The sequence below is a fragment of the Podarcis raffonei genome, chromosome 2 (genome assembly GCF_027172205.1).
Source record: "Podarcis raffonei isolate rPodRaf1 chromosome 2, rPodRaf1.pri, whole genome shotgun sequence".
Lineage (NCBI taxonomy): Eukaryota > Metazoa > Chordata > Lepidosauria > Squamata > Lacertidae > Podarcis > Podarcis raffonei.
The window spans coordinates 25,473,022-25,492,304 of NC_070603.1; the positions used below are offsets into that span (position 1 = coordinate 25,473,022).

The 19,283-nt window shown below is 42.3% G+C and overlaps 1 protein-coding gene across 6 annotated transcripts in view; it reads right to left on the reverse strand.

The window, feature by feature from the left end:
* ABCA5 (ATP binding cassette subfamily A member 5) overlaps window positions 1–19,283 on the reverse strand; it is a 53,677-nt gene that overhangs the window by 13,074 nt on the left and 21,320 nt on the right. For all 6 annotated transcript variants that reach the window (XR_008328748.1, XM_053375400.1, XM_053375398.1 and 3 more), the window contains 18 exons: window positions 17,735–17,903; window positions 16,907–16,965; window positions 16,456–16,566; window positions 15,793–15,968; window positions 15,525–15,644; window positions 13,886–14,024; window positions 13,656–13,746; window positions 13,012–13,151; window positions 11,888–12,007; window positions 11,125–11,326; window positions 9,595–9,764; window positions 8,563–8,735; window positions 7,597–7,734; window positions 6,385–6,498; window positions 4,210–4,380; window positions 2,940–3,053; window positions 2,472–2,609; window positions 870–935 (listed from right to left, as the gene is read on the reverse strand). Coding sequence is in view for 5 of the 6 variants with exons in the window: in XM_053375400.1 (XP_053231375.1) it covers window positions 870–935; window positions 2,472–2,609; window positions 2,940–3,053; window positions 4,210–4,380; window positions 6,385–6,498; window positions 7,597–7,734; window positions 8,563–8,735; window positions 9,595–9,764; window positions 11,125–11,326; window positions 11,888–12,007; window positions 13,012–13,151; window positions 13,656–13,746; window positions 13,886–14,024; window positions 15,525–15,644; window positions 15,793–15,968; window positions 16,456–16,566; window positions 16,907–16,965; window positions 17,735–17,903 (2,411 nt within the window). In the remaining variant the exon portion in view is untranslated. The remainder of the gene's footprint in view (window positions 1–869; window positions 936–2,471; window positions 2,610–2,939; window positions 3,054–4,209; window positions 4,381–6,384; window positions 6,499–7,596; window positions 7,735–8,562; window positions 8,736–9,594; window positions 9,765–11,124; window positions 11,327–11,887; window positions 12,008–13,011; window positions 13,152–13,655; window positions 13,747–13,885; window positions 14,025–15,524; window positions 15,645–15,792; window positions 15,969–16,455; window positions 16,567–16,906; window positions 16,966–17,734; window positions 17,904–19,283) is intronic.

The following is a 19,283-nucleotide window of genomic DNA, read 5'->3' on the forward strand; positions in this document are numbered from 1 at the left end:
TACTTAGGAAAACTCCGTAAAAGTAAAATTATTCTGATGGAGCATCTTTCACTCTGTCATTGCACTTTCTGGACCCACCTGTAGATTAAATTATTTATGTAAAAAATTTTTTTTCTCATAAAATCAGAATTAAAACTGGACAATTAAGAAACCAAGTAAAGACCAGATAATAAATATCAAGAGCTATAGTAAAGCATGGGCAATCAGGACAGACACACAAGACTTTAAAAGATAACAATGCGTTCGACTGCAGTGTAGAAAAGAAACTACATAATTGGGGTGCCAATTCTCTTCTGCAGGCACTTGCCTAAGTTCCAAAGACAGAGGCACTCAAAGTAGGGCCTCAGATGAAGCTCTTAAATTATAGAACTCTCACATGAGAGAAGTTCGCCATTTAAAGTTCTAGACTCACCACTGAAAGTTAAAACGAACACTTTGAATGGTACCCGGAAACTGAATGGAAGTCTTAAGAAAATCATTCAGCATTCTGGTAATATGTTCCCTGTGGTGAATTCCAGTCAATAATCTGCCACAGTCTACACTAGTCCAAATTTCTGAATGCTTTTTCAAGAAATCCCACTTTATAAAGCATTGCAATAGTTCAACTGGGATCTTACAAAAACCCAAGTAATCTATGGGCACAGCACACTGACTCCCAGGATTGTCTGGAACAAACACCACATGCCCTCTGATTGAAAAGGTGAAACTATACTACTTCATGTTAGAATACTGCATGTAAACAAAAAAAAAGTTAAACACACAATAATATGATGGGTTTGCACAAATGATAAACAGTAACAATAATTACTCTCCAAAATGTAACCAAATAGCCGATCCCCCAAATATCAAAATAAAAACAGCATGCTTACCGCTACTACTGAAACCAGCAATCTTTCTGAATTCCTTTCCATCTTGTTATCAAGTTTCCGGGCTATCTAACAAGATAACAAATAGTTATTCATACAACTCTTTTCAATGTATTTTGCAGATGATGCCAATTTTAATTTTAACACTGCAATTCAGAAAATCTGCATGCTTTCCCAAAGAGTGATAAAACTTTTCTTCTGAATTATAGCGAATCAATACAGTTAATACCACTATTAAAGATACCATAAACTAAAAATACCAGTTTATTCCAATGGGATGTCTCTTCTGGATTGTAACCATGCTGTTTAAATGCTTCCCCTCCTTTTTAAATATGACAAGAATATTTCAAAGATAAAGCCACTCCCGACATCAGGAGGGGGGGGGGTTGCAGGCTCACGCCCACCACCCGCGCGAGGGTGGCTGCAGCCCCGCGCAATCAGGGGAATCCTCGGGTCGCGTCATACCCCGGGGCCAGCCAATCGGCTGGCTGCAGGGGTGGGGCTAGGGTCATTTAAGGACAGCACGGCCCAAGAACGCCCCTTTTTCTCTTCGATTCAGCTGCAGTTTATATTATCAAAGTTTTCATGATGCTTAAATGACACGGTAAAAGAGAGCTCCCATAATTGCCTGTGACTAAAATGCACGATTCTTCTTCTTCTTCTTCGGCGGTCACTCGTAGCTGAGTAAGACTGTCTTCCATAAACATTGTTTTAACAATGAGGCCAATTCTGGATCCACATGTCCTTCCAAAGTGGGGACATTGGTTTCCGGGCAGGAGTTGATCACGGTGTGGATTTGCCAAGCGTGCCTTCCTCTTAGCACATTTCTCCCTTGCATCCTGAGTTTGAGTGTCTTCAAAGCCCACGGCACCTTTGGTAAAGGCTGTTCTCCAACTGGAGTGCTCGCTGGGCAGTGTTTCCCAGTTGTAAGTGTTTATACTATATTTTTTAAGATTTGCCTTGAGACAGTCTTTAAACCTCTTTTGTTGACCACCAGCATTACGCTTTCCATCTTTAAGTTCGGAATAGAGTACTTTGGAAGACGATCATCAGGCATCCACACAACATGCCCAGTCCAACAAAGTTGATGTTGAAGAATCATTGCTTCAACACAGGTGATCTCTGCTTCTTCCAGTACACTGATATTAGTTCGCCTGTCTTCCCAAGTGATGTGTAAAATTTTTGGGGGACACCGTTGATGGAATCTTTCGAGGAGTTGGAGATGGCGTTTATAAGTGGTCCATGTTTCACAAGCATATAATAAGATTGGTAGTACTGCATACATTAATACAATGCCAGTCTGTTACTTCAGAGGCTGCTATGGTTGGGGATATTGCCTCAGTAAGTTTCCTCTTCCACTCTTCCTGTCAGTGAAAGGAGAAACTGCCCCTCTTCACACCATTCCTCTTGCCCAGGCAACCTCCATGATGCTCTTTGAAAAAGGTCTACCCTTATTTTGTAGTGGGTATCAGAGGAAGGAGCTAACCCACATAATACTATTGGATATGTCTTTATCCTGCACTCACATTGCAGTTTAATATATTCCCTCCCCTAGGACACACCACAAGCAGAACATTTCCCTATTTCAGTTCCTTGAAAACTTACCTTTATAAAAGAAATGAGGCACCCAATAAGGGGATAGATTGGAATGAAGACAGAAAAACAGGTGTGAAGGACGGCCGCTGTTGTGTAGTACACCATAAAAAACGCTATTTCGATGACAACAGAACAAACCAAGGCTGCCTGAAAGGGAAAAGAAATTAAAATAAAGACTTGGACTTTCAACAACCGGCTTCCCGTTCTCATGGAGTGAACCGTGTGTGTATACCTATGAGATTGGGGAGGGAAGGCATGGCCGGTGTCATCATCCAGAGGACATGGCCGCTTCATGTGTTCTTGGTAGTCCTATCCTGCATTTGGTAGCCAAGGCTACCAAGCGCCTAAACAGGGTTTGTGTGCTTGCAGGACTGGGCCACATCCAAATTACTGGGGGGGGGGATGTAACTGATACAATACTCATTGCAAAATTATGGTAAGCAGGAAAGGCAACTTCAACACAGCCATTAAACTTACCACTGAAAAAATGAATGACCAAAATTCTTTGGTGTTTTGAATCGTTTTAAAGGTGAAGGAGACAACATAATTGAACAGAACTACTGATGGCACGTAGCCAATGAGGCAAAAAATCTGTAAGGAAAGGAAAGTTATTAGTGTTAATTAAAACATGTTCCGAGGTGGAAACAGGTAACAGCAGTTAAGAAACTAAGGCACTCCCTGCTCCCCTAAACCCCTGAGCAGGGAATCCCTACAGGGCTCAATGGCGTCCTTTAAGTTCCCCCTTCTGTTATTTTGTTCATGTTTCCCTCACAGACCTTAAGCCAATAGCCCTGCTCCTGTCCAGGACTGGTCTTGCAGGCTACTTGGGATTATAGCCTGCACATGGAGATTTCAGAAGGAGGGAAGGATTTGGAATCCATGTGATAGAGGAAAACACAGACCACTTTTTACCAAAAATGGCTGGTCACATTTGTACTACGGCCGCTTGATAAGGGAAACAGGGGAGGGAGAAGAAGAAGAGTTTGGATTTGATATCCCGCTTTATCACTACCCTAAGGAGTCTCAAAGCAGCTAACAATCTCCTTTCCCTTCCTCCCCCACAACAAACACTCTGTGAGGTGAGTGGGGCTGAGAGACTTCAAAGAAGTGTGACTAGCCCAAGGTCACCCAGCAGCTGCATGTGGAGGAGCGGAGACGCGAACCCGGTTCACCAGATTACAAGTCCACCGCTCTTAACCACTACACCACGCTGGCGTACACTGATGATGTTCTTACTTTTTATCAGTAAAAATATGCGCTTTGCTCAAAATTGCCCATGAATCTGCATGAAGAAAGCAGCAGCCCATACACTAATGGGAGTAGCTACTAGAAAGCAAATTCACAGCTGCACTGTTGTATCTCTACTGCCATTTTCAGACATACTTTGCCATGTTGGATTGGAACTGGCATACAAATCCTTAAATGCCATGAGCCAGAAAAAAACTTTAAAGAGATGGAAATAATTCTTATGTTTACAGCACCTGCATACCAAGACAGTACAAAAACTGAATGTTTGGGAAGCGCTCAGATGTTTGCATCTGTGCTGGATTTTCACTGCCATAGTGAAACCAGTATGAGGGGCTAAGTGGTATCATTGTTTTCTATTTTAGTAGGAATTAAGATTTAGGTATTTTCGATCTTGTCTCCACCTTTGAGAAGTGGGTTAATAACCCAAATATATTAACAACAACAACAACAAAGAATGAGTAAAATACAGGAAATTTATTTGAAATTAAGCAAAACTTACCACAGCAATAAACTTTTCAGGGAAAAAATAAACTCCATGGTGAAATACAAATAAGCTACCCATCATGAGGAGGAGAATAATATAAAATAAAGGAATGTCAACTAGCGCCTGTCCACACCAGTATGCAGATGGATAAAGACCTGAGATCTTAAGTTGAGTGTAGACTTTGATCTGCAAAACACATTAAAATACATGTCAAACATGGAAAATGGCACCAAGCCTAACCAGATTTCTGCTCTTCACCAGTTTTGGATTGGGATGGACAGAGCTGAACGGCTCATGCACATCACAGAAATCTAAGAATGTAAGAAAAACCCTGTTGGATGCCCATTGAGTCTAGCATTCTGTTCTCACCACCAAGATGCCTCTGGGAAGCCCAGAACTTCCTGGACTGATGTACAGCAGCCAAAACACCAGTAAGAGATGAATGAGCACAGATCAAATAAGAATAGGTCTTATTTAGCAACAAAGCTATATAGTAAGTAGAGAGCAGGTCAAAGAAGGAAAGACAGATACATCGGTGTTGGAGAGAGAGGGAAGCCCGAGTAAGATAAATAAAAATCCTCCAGAGCGGCGTGTGGATTTTATACGGTTAGGGAAGGAGATTTAATCCCTGATCTACAAATGCCAATGACTTCTGAAAAGGCTCTGTCCCTGGTAATCTGTTAACCTAACATCTCTTATTGCTGGGACCAGGACCTCAGTGACTGATTGTAAAGCCTAGGCAGGTACAAGTGGTCTTCAGTTAGCGTGGTCCCAAACCATTTTTTAAAAACACATTATGGGCATATACTTAATTCGTGCAGCACCTTTTAAATTTAAAACTATAGTTAATTGCAATATTATAAGCTTACATAAATCGCATACTACTAATTTATTTGTACTGTTTATTATCATCATTATCAAATATTTATTTATTGCATTTCTATCCCACCTTCCCTCCCACCCAAGGAATTCAAGGTGGTGTACATGGTTCTCCCCCCTCCTTCCTTAATCCCCACAATAACTCTATGAGGTAGGTTAGGCTGTGAGGCAATGACTGGCCCAAGGTCACCCAGTGAGTTTCATGCCTGAGTAGGGATTTGAACCCTGGTCTCCCAGGTCCTAGCCCGACACTCTAAATACTACCCCACACTGGCTCTCCCAACAAAGAGAGGGTACTGTCCTGCTGAAGAAATGAAAAACTACTGATTTATATTGAAAACTATTTGTATCGGTTCTGAATTGCATTACAAACTGATTTATTATTACATGTGGCCACAATTATTTATTTTTGCTATCTTCAATAAAACTATTCCATCTTATTACGAAGCTATCACACCTTCCTGTTGTCTAAATGTGAACTAATGAGCTAGTTTGGCCCTAGCAGCAAACTCCCGAAGTTTCTCCAACCATTCATTAATAGATGATGTGTTAGCTGATCTCCGTGTTTTAGCAAAGAAGTATTTTTGCTGCAGCTAACATATACGACGTTAATTTTTCTGATGACACCAAAGTTTCTGCAATATTCAGTGTGAAAAATACTGGACAGACAGGCATTTCATAGCCTAAGATATTTTTCATTTGGTTTTTTTTTTAAAAAAATACTCCATTTTGTGTCCCCCCCCCCCACATCACATTCCAAGATGTGGAGGCCCCAAACTGTTTAGGCACTTTAAATCAGGCCAAGAAATAGATAGGTGCAGTGCTTTTTTTTCTTCTAAAAATGTTTAGGGTTACTCTCATTTTCCTACTCATATTGAAATACTGCCCCTCAATGAGGCCAAACTTAGATTCGCAAAATGTTTAGAGGCATGCTTACCGCTGTGCCCCCCCCCCAGAAAAAAAGCACTGGATAGGTGTGACCAGAGTTGGTGGAATGTGTCCTCAATACTTGCCCCTACAAATGTTCTCAGGCTGCACTGTGTTAGTTTAGTATTAATTAGCTGAATGGTACCATCCTAAAACAATCTTGGAGAAAGTGGTTGTTATTTGCTGGTCCTCATATAATATGTTTGTATATATTATGGATTAGTACACTACAAAGCGAGATCAATTAATGTGGGTCATGAGGACAACTAGATGGCCTGATTATCTACTCATTCATATCATATCATGTTTGGCCAGATGATTGGGGGAACCAGTAAATAAGACTTATGTTCCTTTTCTAAATACTGTGGGGTTGAAATATATTACCTTGTGATTTTCTGCGTTCTCCATGGCAAAATACGGCGGCATCCCGGTTACAATGACGCCTAGTAACACAGCCTCAAAGTACAGAACTAGTGTGAAAACTGTGTCAGTAATTTCCTGCAAGTCAAAAGATTTCAGTGTAAGAAAAAAACACACAAAAATCATCCAGAACATTAATTTTATGTCTGCAGACATGGAAGGGGGGGTGTCCACAAATGGACTCAATCAAACCCTGTTTTTGCTGTCTGCTAGTGACTGGAAAGGTATACAGCAGAAGGGTTGTCAAACATTTGTAGGCCACAAGTACACAGCTAGATGGTTGGCTGTGTTTCGTTGGCTGTGCTCATGTGTGATATGCTTGTGAAACATGGACCACTTATAAACACCATCTACAACTCCTCGAAAGATTCCATCAACGGTGTCTCCGAAAAATTTTACACATCACTTGGGAAGACAGGCAAACTAATGTGTGTACTGGAAGAAGGTCATGTTGTGCGGATACCTGATGATCGTCTTCCAAAGCAACTACTCTATTCCGAACTTAAAAATGGAAAGCGTAATGCTGGAGGTCAACAAAAAAGGTTTGAAGACTGTCTCAAGGCAAATCTTTAAAAATATAGTATAAACACTGACAACTGGGATCCAGAATTGGCCTCCACAATCACTTACGGACTCATTGTTAAAACCATGTTTATGGAAGACAATCTTACTCTGCTACGAGTGATCGCCAAAGAAGAAGAAAATGTGTGTGCGCGCGCGTGCTTAATTCAAATAAATCTAAATGGTGAAACTGCAGCAAGAAAAATATGAGGGTGGAATTAATGTTGTAGACATTCCCAGTTCTTAGCATACACACTGGTGGAGGAAGAGGAGTGTGGGGTGAGCGCTCCGCCCCCGGCAGCACGATCCCAGTGGGGTGCCATTGCGGTTGCCCCCCCGGCCTTAACTGGGCGCCATGCCCCTGCAGGTGGCATGCCACACCCCCAGGACGCACGCCAGCCCTGCCCCCGCCTGCTCTCCACCCCCCCCGATGCTGGAGTATGAAGCTCCGCCCCTGAGCATACATCTACAGGACCAAACTGGAGTGCAGTGGATCCATAATGGAATAAAGGAGCAAAACAGGGGGATTGCTTATCCCCAAGAAAAAAACACACCTACATTTCCCTTACCACTTCAATTTACAATTATTAGTCTTTGGGTTTTGCATTCACTTACTTGAAAGAAAGGGTTACTCCAGACATGGATCCTTTCAGTTACGTTTAAATTGTGCAGGTACAAGTTGCTAATGATATTCATCATAACAGGTAAAGAATGTACCATTGTACGGTTAAAAGCCACTGTAAACATGTAGTTCTGCAAAAAAAATATAACGCAGAAACTAGCTTCCAGAATCAAAAGTACACAGTTTCACAAAGCGTTGAGAAGGCTCAGATAATACTACTTATGGGACATCAGGCTTGCAAATACCTCTGTGCAAGGATGCCCTCAGACTATAGAGTATCTATCATGTGCTTCTAAAAGGATTTTACAAAACACGTCACAACATTACAAGTCCCACCTTGATAAATGTTATAATGCAACTGCATGGTTGTTGTTGGTCAAATCACACTGCAAAAATAGCAATTAGCCATGTTACTCCCCTGTGTTTATTCCAAGAAGCAATGGCTCTAATTTGGGACTTATTGTAGGATTCTTTCCCACTTCTTAGAAGTAATCGTCCATCGCTTACAACCGGGGGAGGGATCTGTTTTTTATGTTCTGAATGTCACTTTAATAGGTGACTCATACATTTAATAAACATTTATGCACTAAAAATAAACATTAAAAGTATTGCTTCTTTATATTTAGTACATTTCTTCCATCCCAGAATTCACGGGGTTCTCAGATAACCACCCATCCAGGCAGTGACCCAGCCTACTTGGCTTCCAGCAAGTTAACTCCATCATATTGCAACCACACGCGCAACAGTTTACTTGAGCTCTCTATATCCCAAGCAGAGATGGGAGAAGGCCAGGAAAAATACCCCGGGAAAATGGGGGGGGACAGGGTTCCCCCCCCCCAATGCTGTTTGTTCCCATTTGGAAGAAAACGGAAAAAACCCCTGCCCCCCCCATTTTTCTGGCTTTCCCCCCTGCAGGCCTTCCTGTCTCTAATCCCAAGAGGACCAGTATTTCTTCTCACCTTGTCATCATGCAACACGTTTAATCCTGCATTATGTGGAGCAAATGAGACGTAATCACTACCATTCAATGCTGTTCCATGGGCGTCAGCTGATCCGTAGTCACTGCCATTGAGTATCTCTGTCAGAATATTCTGGCTCCTAAGAGATCTGAGGATGTCGTCAATGTTTGATCCTAGGTTAAAGACAATGAAGAGAACGATACGCGAGTATCAAGGCTGGATTTAGATTTGATGAGGCCCGAAGCTACTGAAGGTAACGGGGCCCTTTATATGTCCAGCTGTCCTTTGTCAACAACAAATTGTCGCTGGTTTTTGTGTGTTGAATATACAGTGAGGGGAGAAAGTATTTAATCCCCTGCTAAATTTGCCCGTTTGCCCTCTGCCGAAGAAATGACCAGTCCATAATTTTAATGGTAGGTTTATTGTAGCTGTGAGAGACAGAATAACAACAGGAAAAACCCCAGAAACCCAGTAGCAAGATTTAAAGGGGCTGCTCACCTTTGAGAATAATGGCAGAAATCTTCATTTAAAACAAACAAAAAATAACTCCCCCTTTTCACCACCAGCAGCTATTACAGCAGCAAGAGATGCTTTGCCTAAACCAGGCATCCCCAACCTGAGGCCCTCCAGATGTTTTGGCCTACAACTCCCATGATTCTTAGCTAACTGGACCAGGGGGAAGAATGGTTGTTGGTGCAAAACATGTCTGTCAGTCCAATTTGCAAATGAATTGGGAGGAGAGTGAATGCCCAGATTTGTTTCTGCTTTTGAGGACTGAGTTTGCCACCTGCCAGCCATGCTCCACACCAGCCACTCTTCAACCTGAACTAACACATACTATTCTTTTATTTCCACTGTACATCACAATCAATTGTATTTTATAACTTGGATGTTTTTTATTATTTAAAAATCATTTTCATACCACCTTTCATTAAAAAATAATTCCAAGGCAGTTCACAATAAGAAAATAAAATATGATAAAGATGCACGTATTAAAATTGTGATTGAAATACATTATAAAATACATCTTACCTGTAGAGTTTTGAATGAGGAGACTGGTTTTGTATTTGTGATGAGTTTCATTGGGCCTAAGAAAATATAAATCTGGGGAGAGTTTGATAGGGATCACTGCGTTTTTGAAGGAATGGTGTATAAGGAACATAAGAATCTGAATAAGAAGAAACACTGCGAATAGCAAGAATCTGAAAAAAAGGAAAGAAAAAGCATAATTAAAACGGATCCAATTTATATGTAAGTCTATTTAAGAATTCCTTTTCTCTAGATCAGTGAAGAGCCTAACTTGAGACTTTTGTGGTGTTCAAGTCTTTTCTTTTTTTTAGAAAAACCCATGATAGATAGAAAAATAGATATAGATATAGAGTTTGTAACTCTGAAATGACTTAACAATCAAAACACAGACACAAGGCATGTCTAAAGGAACGATATCATATCCTTCATCCACATTCTCAGACAGTTGCCAGCAGGCCAGCATCTTAACACAGCCCACAAGCACACTGTCCCTGGTTTTCCTCTTATATCCACCCCTTAAAGACTCCCCCCCCCCAACAGCCTATCAACGGGCAGCTATCAACTTCCTGTGTAAGCACAACTCCTAGGAAAATGCTGTGTTTGGCGATGCAGCCCTTGGAATGAATAAGGTTTGCCATTGGTACCTCGGGTTACAAACACTTCAGGTTACAGACTCCGCTAACCCAGAAGTAGTACCTCAGGTTAAGAACTTTACTTCAGGATGAGAACAGAAATCGTGCAGCGGCAGCAGGAGGCCCCATTAGCTAAAGTGGTACCTCAGGTTAAGAACGGTTTCAGGTTAGGAAAGGACCTCTGGAACGAATTAAGTTCGTAACCAGAGGTTATGTATATATATTTGGCATGTGGAATGAATGCTACTTGTAAACAAGAAGTTTTCCGTTCTCCCACCATTTCCAAGTGGGACGCGGGTGGCGCTGTGGTCTAAACCACAGAGCCTAGGGCTTGCCGATCAGAAGGTCGGTGGTTTGAATCCCTGCAATGGGGTGAGCTCCCGTTGCTCTGTCCCAGCTCCTGCCAGCCTAGCAGTTCAAAAGCACGTCAAAGTGCAAGTAGATAAATAGGTACCGCTCCGGTGGGAAGGTAAAAGGGGTTTCCGTGTGCTGCTCTGGTTCGCCAGAAGCGGCTTAGTCATGCCGGCCACATGACCCAGAAGCTGTCTGCGGATGAATGCCGGCTCCCTCGGCCAGTAAAGCAAGATGAGCGCTGCAACCCCAGAGTTGTCTGCGACTGGACCTAGTGGTCAGGGGTCCTTTTACCTTCCCATTTCCAATGCTTCCCAACATTTAATCAAGTAAACATATATAAGGAGAAGTGGGAGTGGCGTGATGCTCCATTCGCCACATGCTTTGCTCTCTGGGAAAAAATTGGGAGGTTTTAAACAAAGGTTGGACCTTGCCCTTCTGTCAGGGATTCTTTAGCTGCGACTCCTGCACTGCAGGGGGTTGAACTAGACTGCCCTTGAGATCCCTCTCAGGTCTACAATTCTATGGAACACAAAGCTGAAATACTTACACTGCTGCCACTGATTTAACCTCTCGTTTTAAGTTAAGGAAGTGTACTTTCGCCATGGTAAAGACCTGCTTTTTCCAAAGAGACTTATTGCTCAATGCACAAGATTTCGTCTCGGATAGCAGTAGTAGGCTCTGCTCTAACTCATCAACAGATTTCTCATCCATTTCCTCTTCAGCTTGCTCTGGGTTAAATACACTGAAATCTAAGGGGGAAAGAGTAGAACAGGTTGGCAATTTAGAATTGATCCCCTCTGATCAAACCACAGCTCTATAAAGCTTGGGTCCACACTTATACTATGATTGTCAGTAACACCCTACATTTAAGTTTGCCACACTATACTCTGGGATTCGCATTAATTTGGCAGTGCCACCAGGACTGTGCCCAGAGGGATGAGGTATTACTTAAAGGAGAAAATAGAAAATTCTGTTTTTGGAGGGCGGCATTGTTGGAACCAGAATCTTGAAAACCAAAAACAGCTCTAGAACAATATATTAATCCTTGCAGTAGAATGACCCAATGAGCTCAGCACAGCTTTCCAATAAATATGGTTGGCACTGCAGTCTTAATGATCTCCCCCATTGTAAATATATCACGAGAATGGGATCTTGTACACTATTACCAGTTGCAAATACAACCTTAATAAACTCAGTACTGATCATCTTTGCTGCACTGGGCTTCTTTGGGAGGAAAGGTAGGTCTACATTTAAATAATAATGGTGTTTTATTTTAGAAAACTAGAGAGAGAACTGCAGTTGCTTCTCACCCGCTTGGTCGATTTCAGCTTCGACTTCCAGCTTGAGGAAGACATCCTCCAAAGTCGTCATGGCTACTCCATAAGAAATAACACCCAAATGAGAGTGAGTGTCTAGATCAGCAAACAGTGCTGTAAGAAGAAGTAGTTAAGTTCATGCTTGGAAATACATTTCTTTGCAATTATGCTCTCTTACTTCTTTAAGTTGGGACGCGGGTGGCGCTGTGGGTAAAACCTCAGGGCCTAGGACTTGCCGATCGCATGGTCGGCGGTTCGAATCCCCGCAGCGGGGTGCGCTCCCGTCGTTCGGTCCCAGCGCCTGCCAACCTAGCAGTTCGAAAGCACCTTCGGGTGCAAGTAGATAAATAGGGACCGCTTACCAGCGGGAAGGTAAACGGCGTTCCGTGTGCTGCACTGGCTCGCCAGATGCAGCTTGTCACGCTGGCCACGTGACCCGGAAGTGTCTGCGGACAGCGCTGGCTCCCGGCCTATAGAGTGAGATGAGTGCACAACCCTAGAGTCTGGCAAGACTGGCCCGTACGGGCAGGGGTACCTTTACCTTTTACTACTTCTTTAAGTTGTTCTTAGCACAACAGCAACATGGCTTTCGTTATCACTACTGTTTAAGGGAGGGGTGCACAACATCTGTGGCCCTCCAGATGTTTCTGGACTACAACTCCCATCATCCCTGGCTATGCTGGCTGACGCTGATGGGAGTTGTAGTCCAGAAATGTGTTCATGTAAGCGACAAAAAGCCTTGGGGAATTTTTTTTTTTTTTTTGCAGTGAACTTTCCTATTACTTTCCAGAACTGCTATTTGTGGAGGAAAGAGTTGGGAGTCAGCAGTCCTCTTCAAGAATAACTGCCGTATCTTTGTTCCACATAACAGGACGTAAGTCAAAGACTATATAGCCTGAAATAAAGACCAAACTAGAGAGTCCAATGGGAACTTTCCTCCCCAATGCAATTCGGTGGGGTGGGGGTCATCCAGACTGGGACAACAATGTGGGGCAAAGTGTTAAGGCTTCTCTGCACTGGGGTCCCAATCTGAACCAATTCCTCCCATGTCAGCAATTTATTTTTAAAAAGCCATCCATGTGATTCACTAGAAATTTCAAGAGACAGTTAAGTTATACCTGAAAATTTGTCCATGTCATTAAAAGGTAAGGCATACACAAGCTGCTCTTCAGTCTGCTTTAACAAACTGGCTCCAGGGATATGTTGTCTGATCAAAGATGCTGTACCTTCTGTGTTACAGTACCTGTCTATGTGCATACTAAGGGGGAGGGGAATACAAAATATAAGCATTTTTTGTTTACAAAGCGAGCCTCAGTCTTGTTTTTAGAAACAATTAGGAATAACATACTGAAAGCCGACTTACAAGAGAAATTGTATTTTCCTAATCCAACTGAAGAACAAAATCTATAAGTATGTTTCCATATTCTAATATTCCAACAAAGCCAAAGGAAATATTAGCAGCCAGGGCCGGCCCACCCATGAGGCAAGGTGGGGTTACTGCCTCAGGCAGCAGGATACACAGAGGCAGCAGATCCCAGGGTAGATCTTTATTCCACCCTTCTGTATTCTAATATAGATCCTCACTCACCCATTCTTCCCTGGGTGGCACGCCATTTTGTGGTTTGCCTCAGGTGCCAAAATATCTTGGGCCGGCCCTGTGAGCAGTAATATATTGACTTCATTAGGTTTAATAGCATCTAACCCTGGGCTGGGCTGTGGCCTTTACCACACACAGTGAAACAGGCTTTCGAACTACAGATACCTCAAGCGGTAGCCAATCCCCCATTTTGTTTTAAGGAACAGAGAGGAGCCAAGGCATTTCAGCATTCCTTGAGAAATCACAGCTTTCCGATCTAGAAACAAAAGCAGAGGGTACCTTCAGTTATTCCAGTTGATACAGTAATAATCAATGGAGTAAAAAGCTGGTCATATTGCCAAACACATATTTAACAAACAAAGACCCCACTTCCCCAAAAAATGTTTTGCACTTGCCAGCAAGAATGTCTGCTTCATCCATGAAATGGGTACTGAACACCGTCACGCGATTGGCTTTTCCGTTTTTCAACAGGTTCCAAACTGTATGCCGTGAGCACGGATCCATGCCAGCAGTTGGTTCATCTAAGAGTAATACCTGAATTATTGGCCAAGGAAAGCAATAGATTGAATATCTAGCTATTCATTTCAAATTGCCAGTGAGATTATTAGCAATAAGGCAGCCACTGATCCTCACCAATATCATACAGTCATCTCAATTCTGAGTGCTGGGGGATGGGTACCAAAAATGGCACCACTAACGTACAACAGGGAGCTATCCGCATGCTTGAGGTAATAGCCACTTGCTCCATCTAAAATGTAAAAAAGGTAAAGGACCCCTGGACAGTTAAGTCCAATCAAAGGCGACTATGGGGGGCGGCACTCATCTCGCTTCAGGCCAAGGGAGCCAGCATTTGTCTGCAGACAGCTTTCTGGGTCATGTGGCCAGCATAACTAAACCGCTTTTGGCACAACAGGACACCGTGATGGAAGCCAGAGTGCACGAAAACACCTTCCCGCCGCAGCAGTAGTACCTATTTATCTACTTGCACTGGTACGCTTTCAAACTCCTAGGTTGGTAGAAGCTGGGACAGAGCCAACCTTCTGATCGGCAAGCCCAAGGGGCTCAGTGGTTTAGACCACCACACCACCCACGTCCCCATCGCTCCATCTAATGACAAACTGATTGAGTGCCTTTCAGTTTGGATGCTCCACAAGCACTGTACAGTGGTGCCTCGCAAGACGAAATTAATTCGTTCCGCGAGTCTTTTCGTCTTGCGATGTTTTTCGCCTTGCGGAGCACGGTCAGTCGCAACTGCACCTCTTCAAGCGGTTTTTTTAAAAAAGGAAACAAACTCGCAAGACGTTTTCGTCTTGCAAAGCAAGCCCATAGGGAAAATCGTCTTGCGAAGCAACTCAAAAAACGAAAAACTCTTTCGTCTTGCGAGTTTTTCGTCTTCCGAGGCGTTCGTCTTGCGAGGTACCACTGCATTTCAGTTGTCAACACTATAGGAAAGGAGCATTAAAGTGCTGCGCTGCTGAGATTCAGGGCTGGTCAACTGGAAGCTGTTAGAGGGAGAGAGAGAAAAACCCAATTGCTTATTCCTCTACTCCCAATTCTGGAAGCTACCAACTTATTTCCTTTAATACTGAACTTTGCAGCCCAAAAATGATTTGAAAGAGGACCCTCAACAATAGTTCTAGATACAATAGACCCTCAAAGGCACTCAGTCTCAAGATGGATGTATGGGGAGGTGGACATAAGTTTTTTGGCAAGTTGGGTATACAGAGATGGACATACATTTCCAAGAGCATTATTGAGTTCCCTGGTGGTCTATTGGTTAGGATTCAGCACTGTCACCAAGAGTGTTATTGCAACTGAACTGGATATAAAAATCCCAGTCAATTCCAATAAACCACAGCTTGGCTATTTTGTATTGTCACTTTAAAAGCAGAAATAGGATAATGAATGGGAATAATGAATATGCACTGTAAAATGTTTCTACAGATACTTAACTGTTACACGCAAGGCAAAGAAGCATCTATTTTGCATGCGGAAAACAAAATATTATGGACATTCATTTACGCCACCGTTTACCTTTGGATCTCCAAGAATCGCAATTCCAATTGACAGCTTCCTTTTCTGTCCTCCACTTAACTTTTTTGCTTGGTTATCTTTTATGGGCTGCATATCCAAATCTAGTAAAACTCTCTGGACCTTTAAAAATAAGGATTAAAAGTACTTAGCGGTAACCTCAATTTACCGGGACATCTACCAAGCTCACTTAGAAAACATTAAATATAATATGTTGACCTTAATTAAACATGATTGCATGCACTGTGCAGCTTGCATCCAATTAACTCACCTCTTGTATCATATCATTGGGGGGTATCCCCTTAATTGAGGCAACTATTGACAAATTTTCTTGCACTGTTAGTACATCAAAATATATATCTAACTGCTGGCAAACTCCAGTTATTCTTCTTGCTTCTAACATTTCATCTATTTCAGAAACTCTATATCCATAGATTGACGCAAAACCTAATGGGGGAAAAATACAATTAAGATAGGCAATGATGCAGAAAAGAAATCTTAAGACAAAAAATAGTGTGGACCACTGGAGTTGCAGCAGGGACTTAGCCGGAAATAATAATAATAATAATAATAATAATAATAATAATAATAATAATAATAATAATTTTATTATTAATACCCCATTCATCTGGATGGGTTTTCCCAGCCACTTACAGCATATCTAAAAACACAATAAAAACATCAAGCATTTAAAACCTCCTGATACAGGGCTACCTTCAGATGTCTACTAAAAGTTGTGTAATTCTTTATCTCCTTGACATCAGAAAGGAGGGCGCCACTACCGAGAAGGCCCTCTGCAGGAGTGATGCAGCACTCGTTGTTCTATGAATTAATTCAAGTAGTTCTACCTGTTTAATTCTTCCTAGAAAGACTCTTTCTTTTTCTTTACTAGCTCCCAGATCAGATAAACTAGACACATTTTGATGATATTTACCATCAGAAGGTGGACACAATCCACAAAGAATGTGCATTAAGGTTGTTTTTCCTGTTCCACTATGTCCAAGTAATGCTGTTATTTGACCCTCATATATGTCAAAGGATAAACCTAAAAAAAGAAAAGGAAAGGAAAGAAGAATGAAGTGATTTGGGGTGGGGGTGAGGGACAGAGATAAAAGCTGTAAGAAAGTGCTTCTACATGCCTCCTTATTAAATGTTCGAAACCCTGCCATACAGAGTACAGTCCCACTCACCCTTAAGAAACTATCACAACATAATATAACATATATTAGTTAATATATTTAAACATCCAGAAGAGTTAATAATCAGTGAGGTTTAAGAGAAGCTTGATCAAGTGCTATATCATTGCTTCTGCTGTCCCTATATAATAAACAGCAGCAACCGAAGTATAAGGACTCCCACTTGTGGCAGAGGGATGAAATTCTTACTTTTTAGAGCCTCGACAGTTTCACCTTTCTTAACAAATGTTTTCTGTACACAGTTGATTCTGAAAGAAGACAAGCTAATTTTATTTTTTTTATTTTTTTTTTAAAAGGTAACACAGAATTCTGGCAGAATTTCCCTAGCAAGATAAAAAGTGAACAATATAAAGGGATCAATATTTATTTTACCATAAATAATGCTTGCTTTGGTTTGCAGTGAAAGCTGATCTGAATATTCAAAAGAAGTTGGTTCACAGTAACATGCGGAAACCACTACATAACATTTCTTACATGACATTAGTTGAACCATGAAAATAATTGCTACTTGCAGTAGCTGCACATTCCAATCACTGAATCACTGCTACTTCAGACTTGCCTGATGTAAAAAAGGTAAAGGTAAAGGACCCCTGGACGGTTAAGTCCAATTAAAGGGAACTATGGGGTGTGGGGTTCATCTCACTTTCAGGCCGAGGGAGCTGCCGTTTGTCCACAGATAGCTTTCTGGGTCATGTGGCCACAATGACTAAACAGCTTCTGGTGCAACAGAACACCGTGACCAGTGCCAAAGCGCACAGAAATGCCGTTTACCTTCCCGCTGCAGCAGTACCTATTTATCTACTTGCACTGGCTGCTTTCAAATTGCTAGGTTGGCAGGAGCTGGGACAGAGCAATGAGAGCTCACCCCGTCGCGTGGATTTGAACTGCTGACCTTCTGATCAGCAAGCTCAAGAAGCTCAGTGGTTTAGACCACAGTGCCATCCGTGTCCCATGCCCTGATGTATTAGTAACTGACATTAGCAACAGAAGCTAGAATGAAGCATAATCAGTCCATACCTGATAGCTTCTTTCCCCTGAAATTCAGAGGATACCGGTTCAATTATCTCATTGAAATCTAAGGTCCCGTTAATGCTGCTCTCATACAATTCTTTATAATTTCTGGTTCGCTTTAACCAAAACGATGGTTTCAGGAAGAAAAAAAAGTTTCTCCGCAGTCCATATTCTCCTGAGAAATAAAAAAAAGAGAGAGGAAGAAAGGCCTGTAAATATTAACTACAGGCTGATCAAAGCATATCAATGCTAGGTGCTTTTATGTTCACTGATTTCCAATTATGGCTTACCGGTTTTTTAGATAGCTGAGAAAACTGTAAGGTTTATTCGGGGTTTAGGTCTCTATTAAGGAAAGTTTGTCAGTACTACAGAGCATGCACGTCCTTCAATTATCAGCATAAACTAATGCCCAGTTGCTCTGCTCAAATGAATCAGGAGATACGTGTAGAGTATTTGCCTTTTCTGAACCCAACAGAAACACATATTTGGAAGTATTTATGGAACCATTTTGAACAGCTGCCTGGGAAAGTTGTTTCAAATTTATTTACGTTCTCGCAACACGGCCATGCAAATTTCACCCCACAGACTGGGCCAACCTAGGGGGTAAGAGCGAGAGGCAAAAACTAGCGGTGGGTAGTGCCCATTGGGATTAGTATGACGGGAGACAGGGAGGTCAACAGCAGGTGGCGCCAAAGCCAAGCAGAGCCAACTAATTCCACTCTTGCCCCCATCCTCCTCCCTGCCGAGTTCTGCAAGTGCAGCACTGAGACTAAGGAGCAGCAGGCTGGCAGACAGTGCCACCCCCAGGACAGGTTGTAAAGCGGGGGGCACGGGGACTGGCTGATGGTAGACTGAGTTGGTGGAGAAGAGCTCCATTTGCCCTAATGGACCAGCCTCCATTGGCAACAACCAATCAGAACTCAGTTGTCTCAAGTCCATGCTATATTTGGATCTAAGATACAGAGGAAACTGAAGGTAAAGGTGTTCAATCTTAGGAAACGCAAATGGCTATTGATTCAGTCCCCACCATGACAGTGTAAATCAAAAGAAGGTTCTTTTCCTTTTCGCCAGGGCTAATGAAGACCAAACAGAGGCTCATGCTGGTGTTGGCAGATAGCAAACTATCACGCGCCTAATTAGGTGTCGGCATACATGCCTCTCAATTCCCAAACAATCTCTTTTTAATTACAGCTGCCAGTTTATGCCATGGTTTGCCCCCTCTGTGCACTTGCACCGAGAATGTACACACTGCATAGTCACCTGCTAAGCAAAGCTAAAAGAACCTCATACCGTATTTTGCGCTCTATAAGACACACCAGACCACAAGATGCACCTAGTTTTTGGAGGAGGAAAACAAGAAAAAAAATATTCTGAATCTCAGAAGCCAGAACAGCAAGAGGGATCGCTGCGCAGTGAAAGCAGCAATCCCTCTTGCTGTTCTGGCTTCTGAGATAGCTGCGCAGCCTGCATTCGCTCCATAAGACGCACACACATTTCCCCTTACTTTTTAGGAGGGAAAAAGTGCGTCTTATAGAGCAAAAAATACGGTAATTCT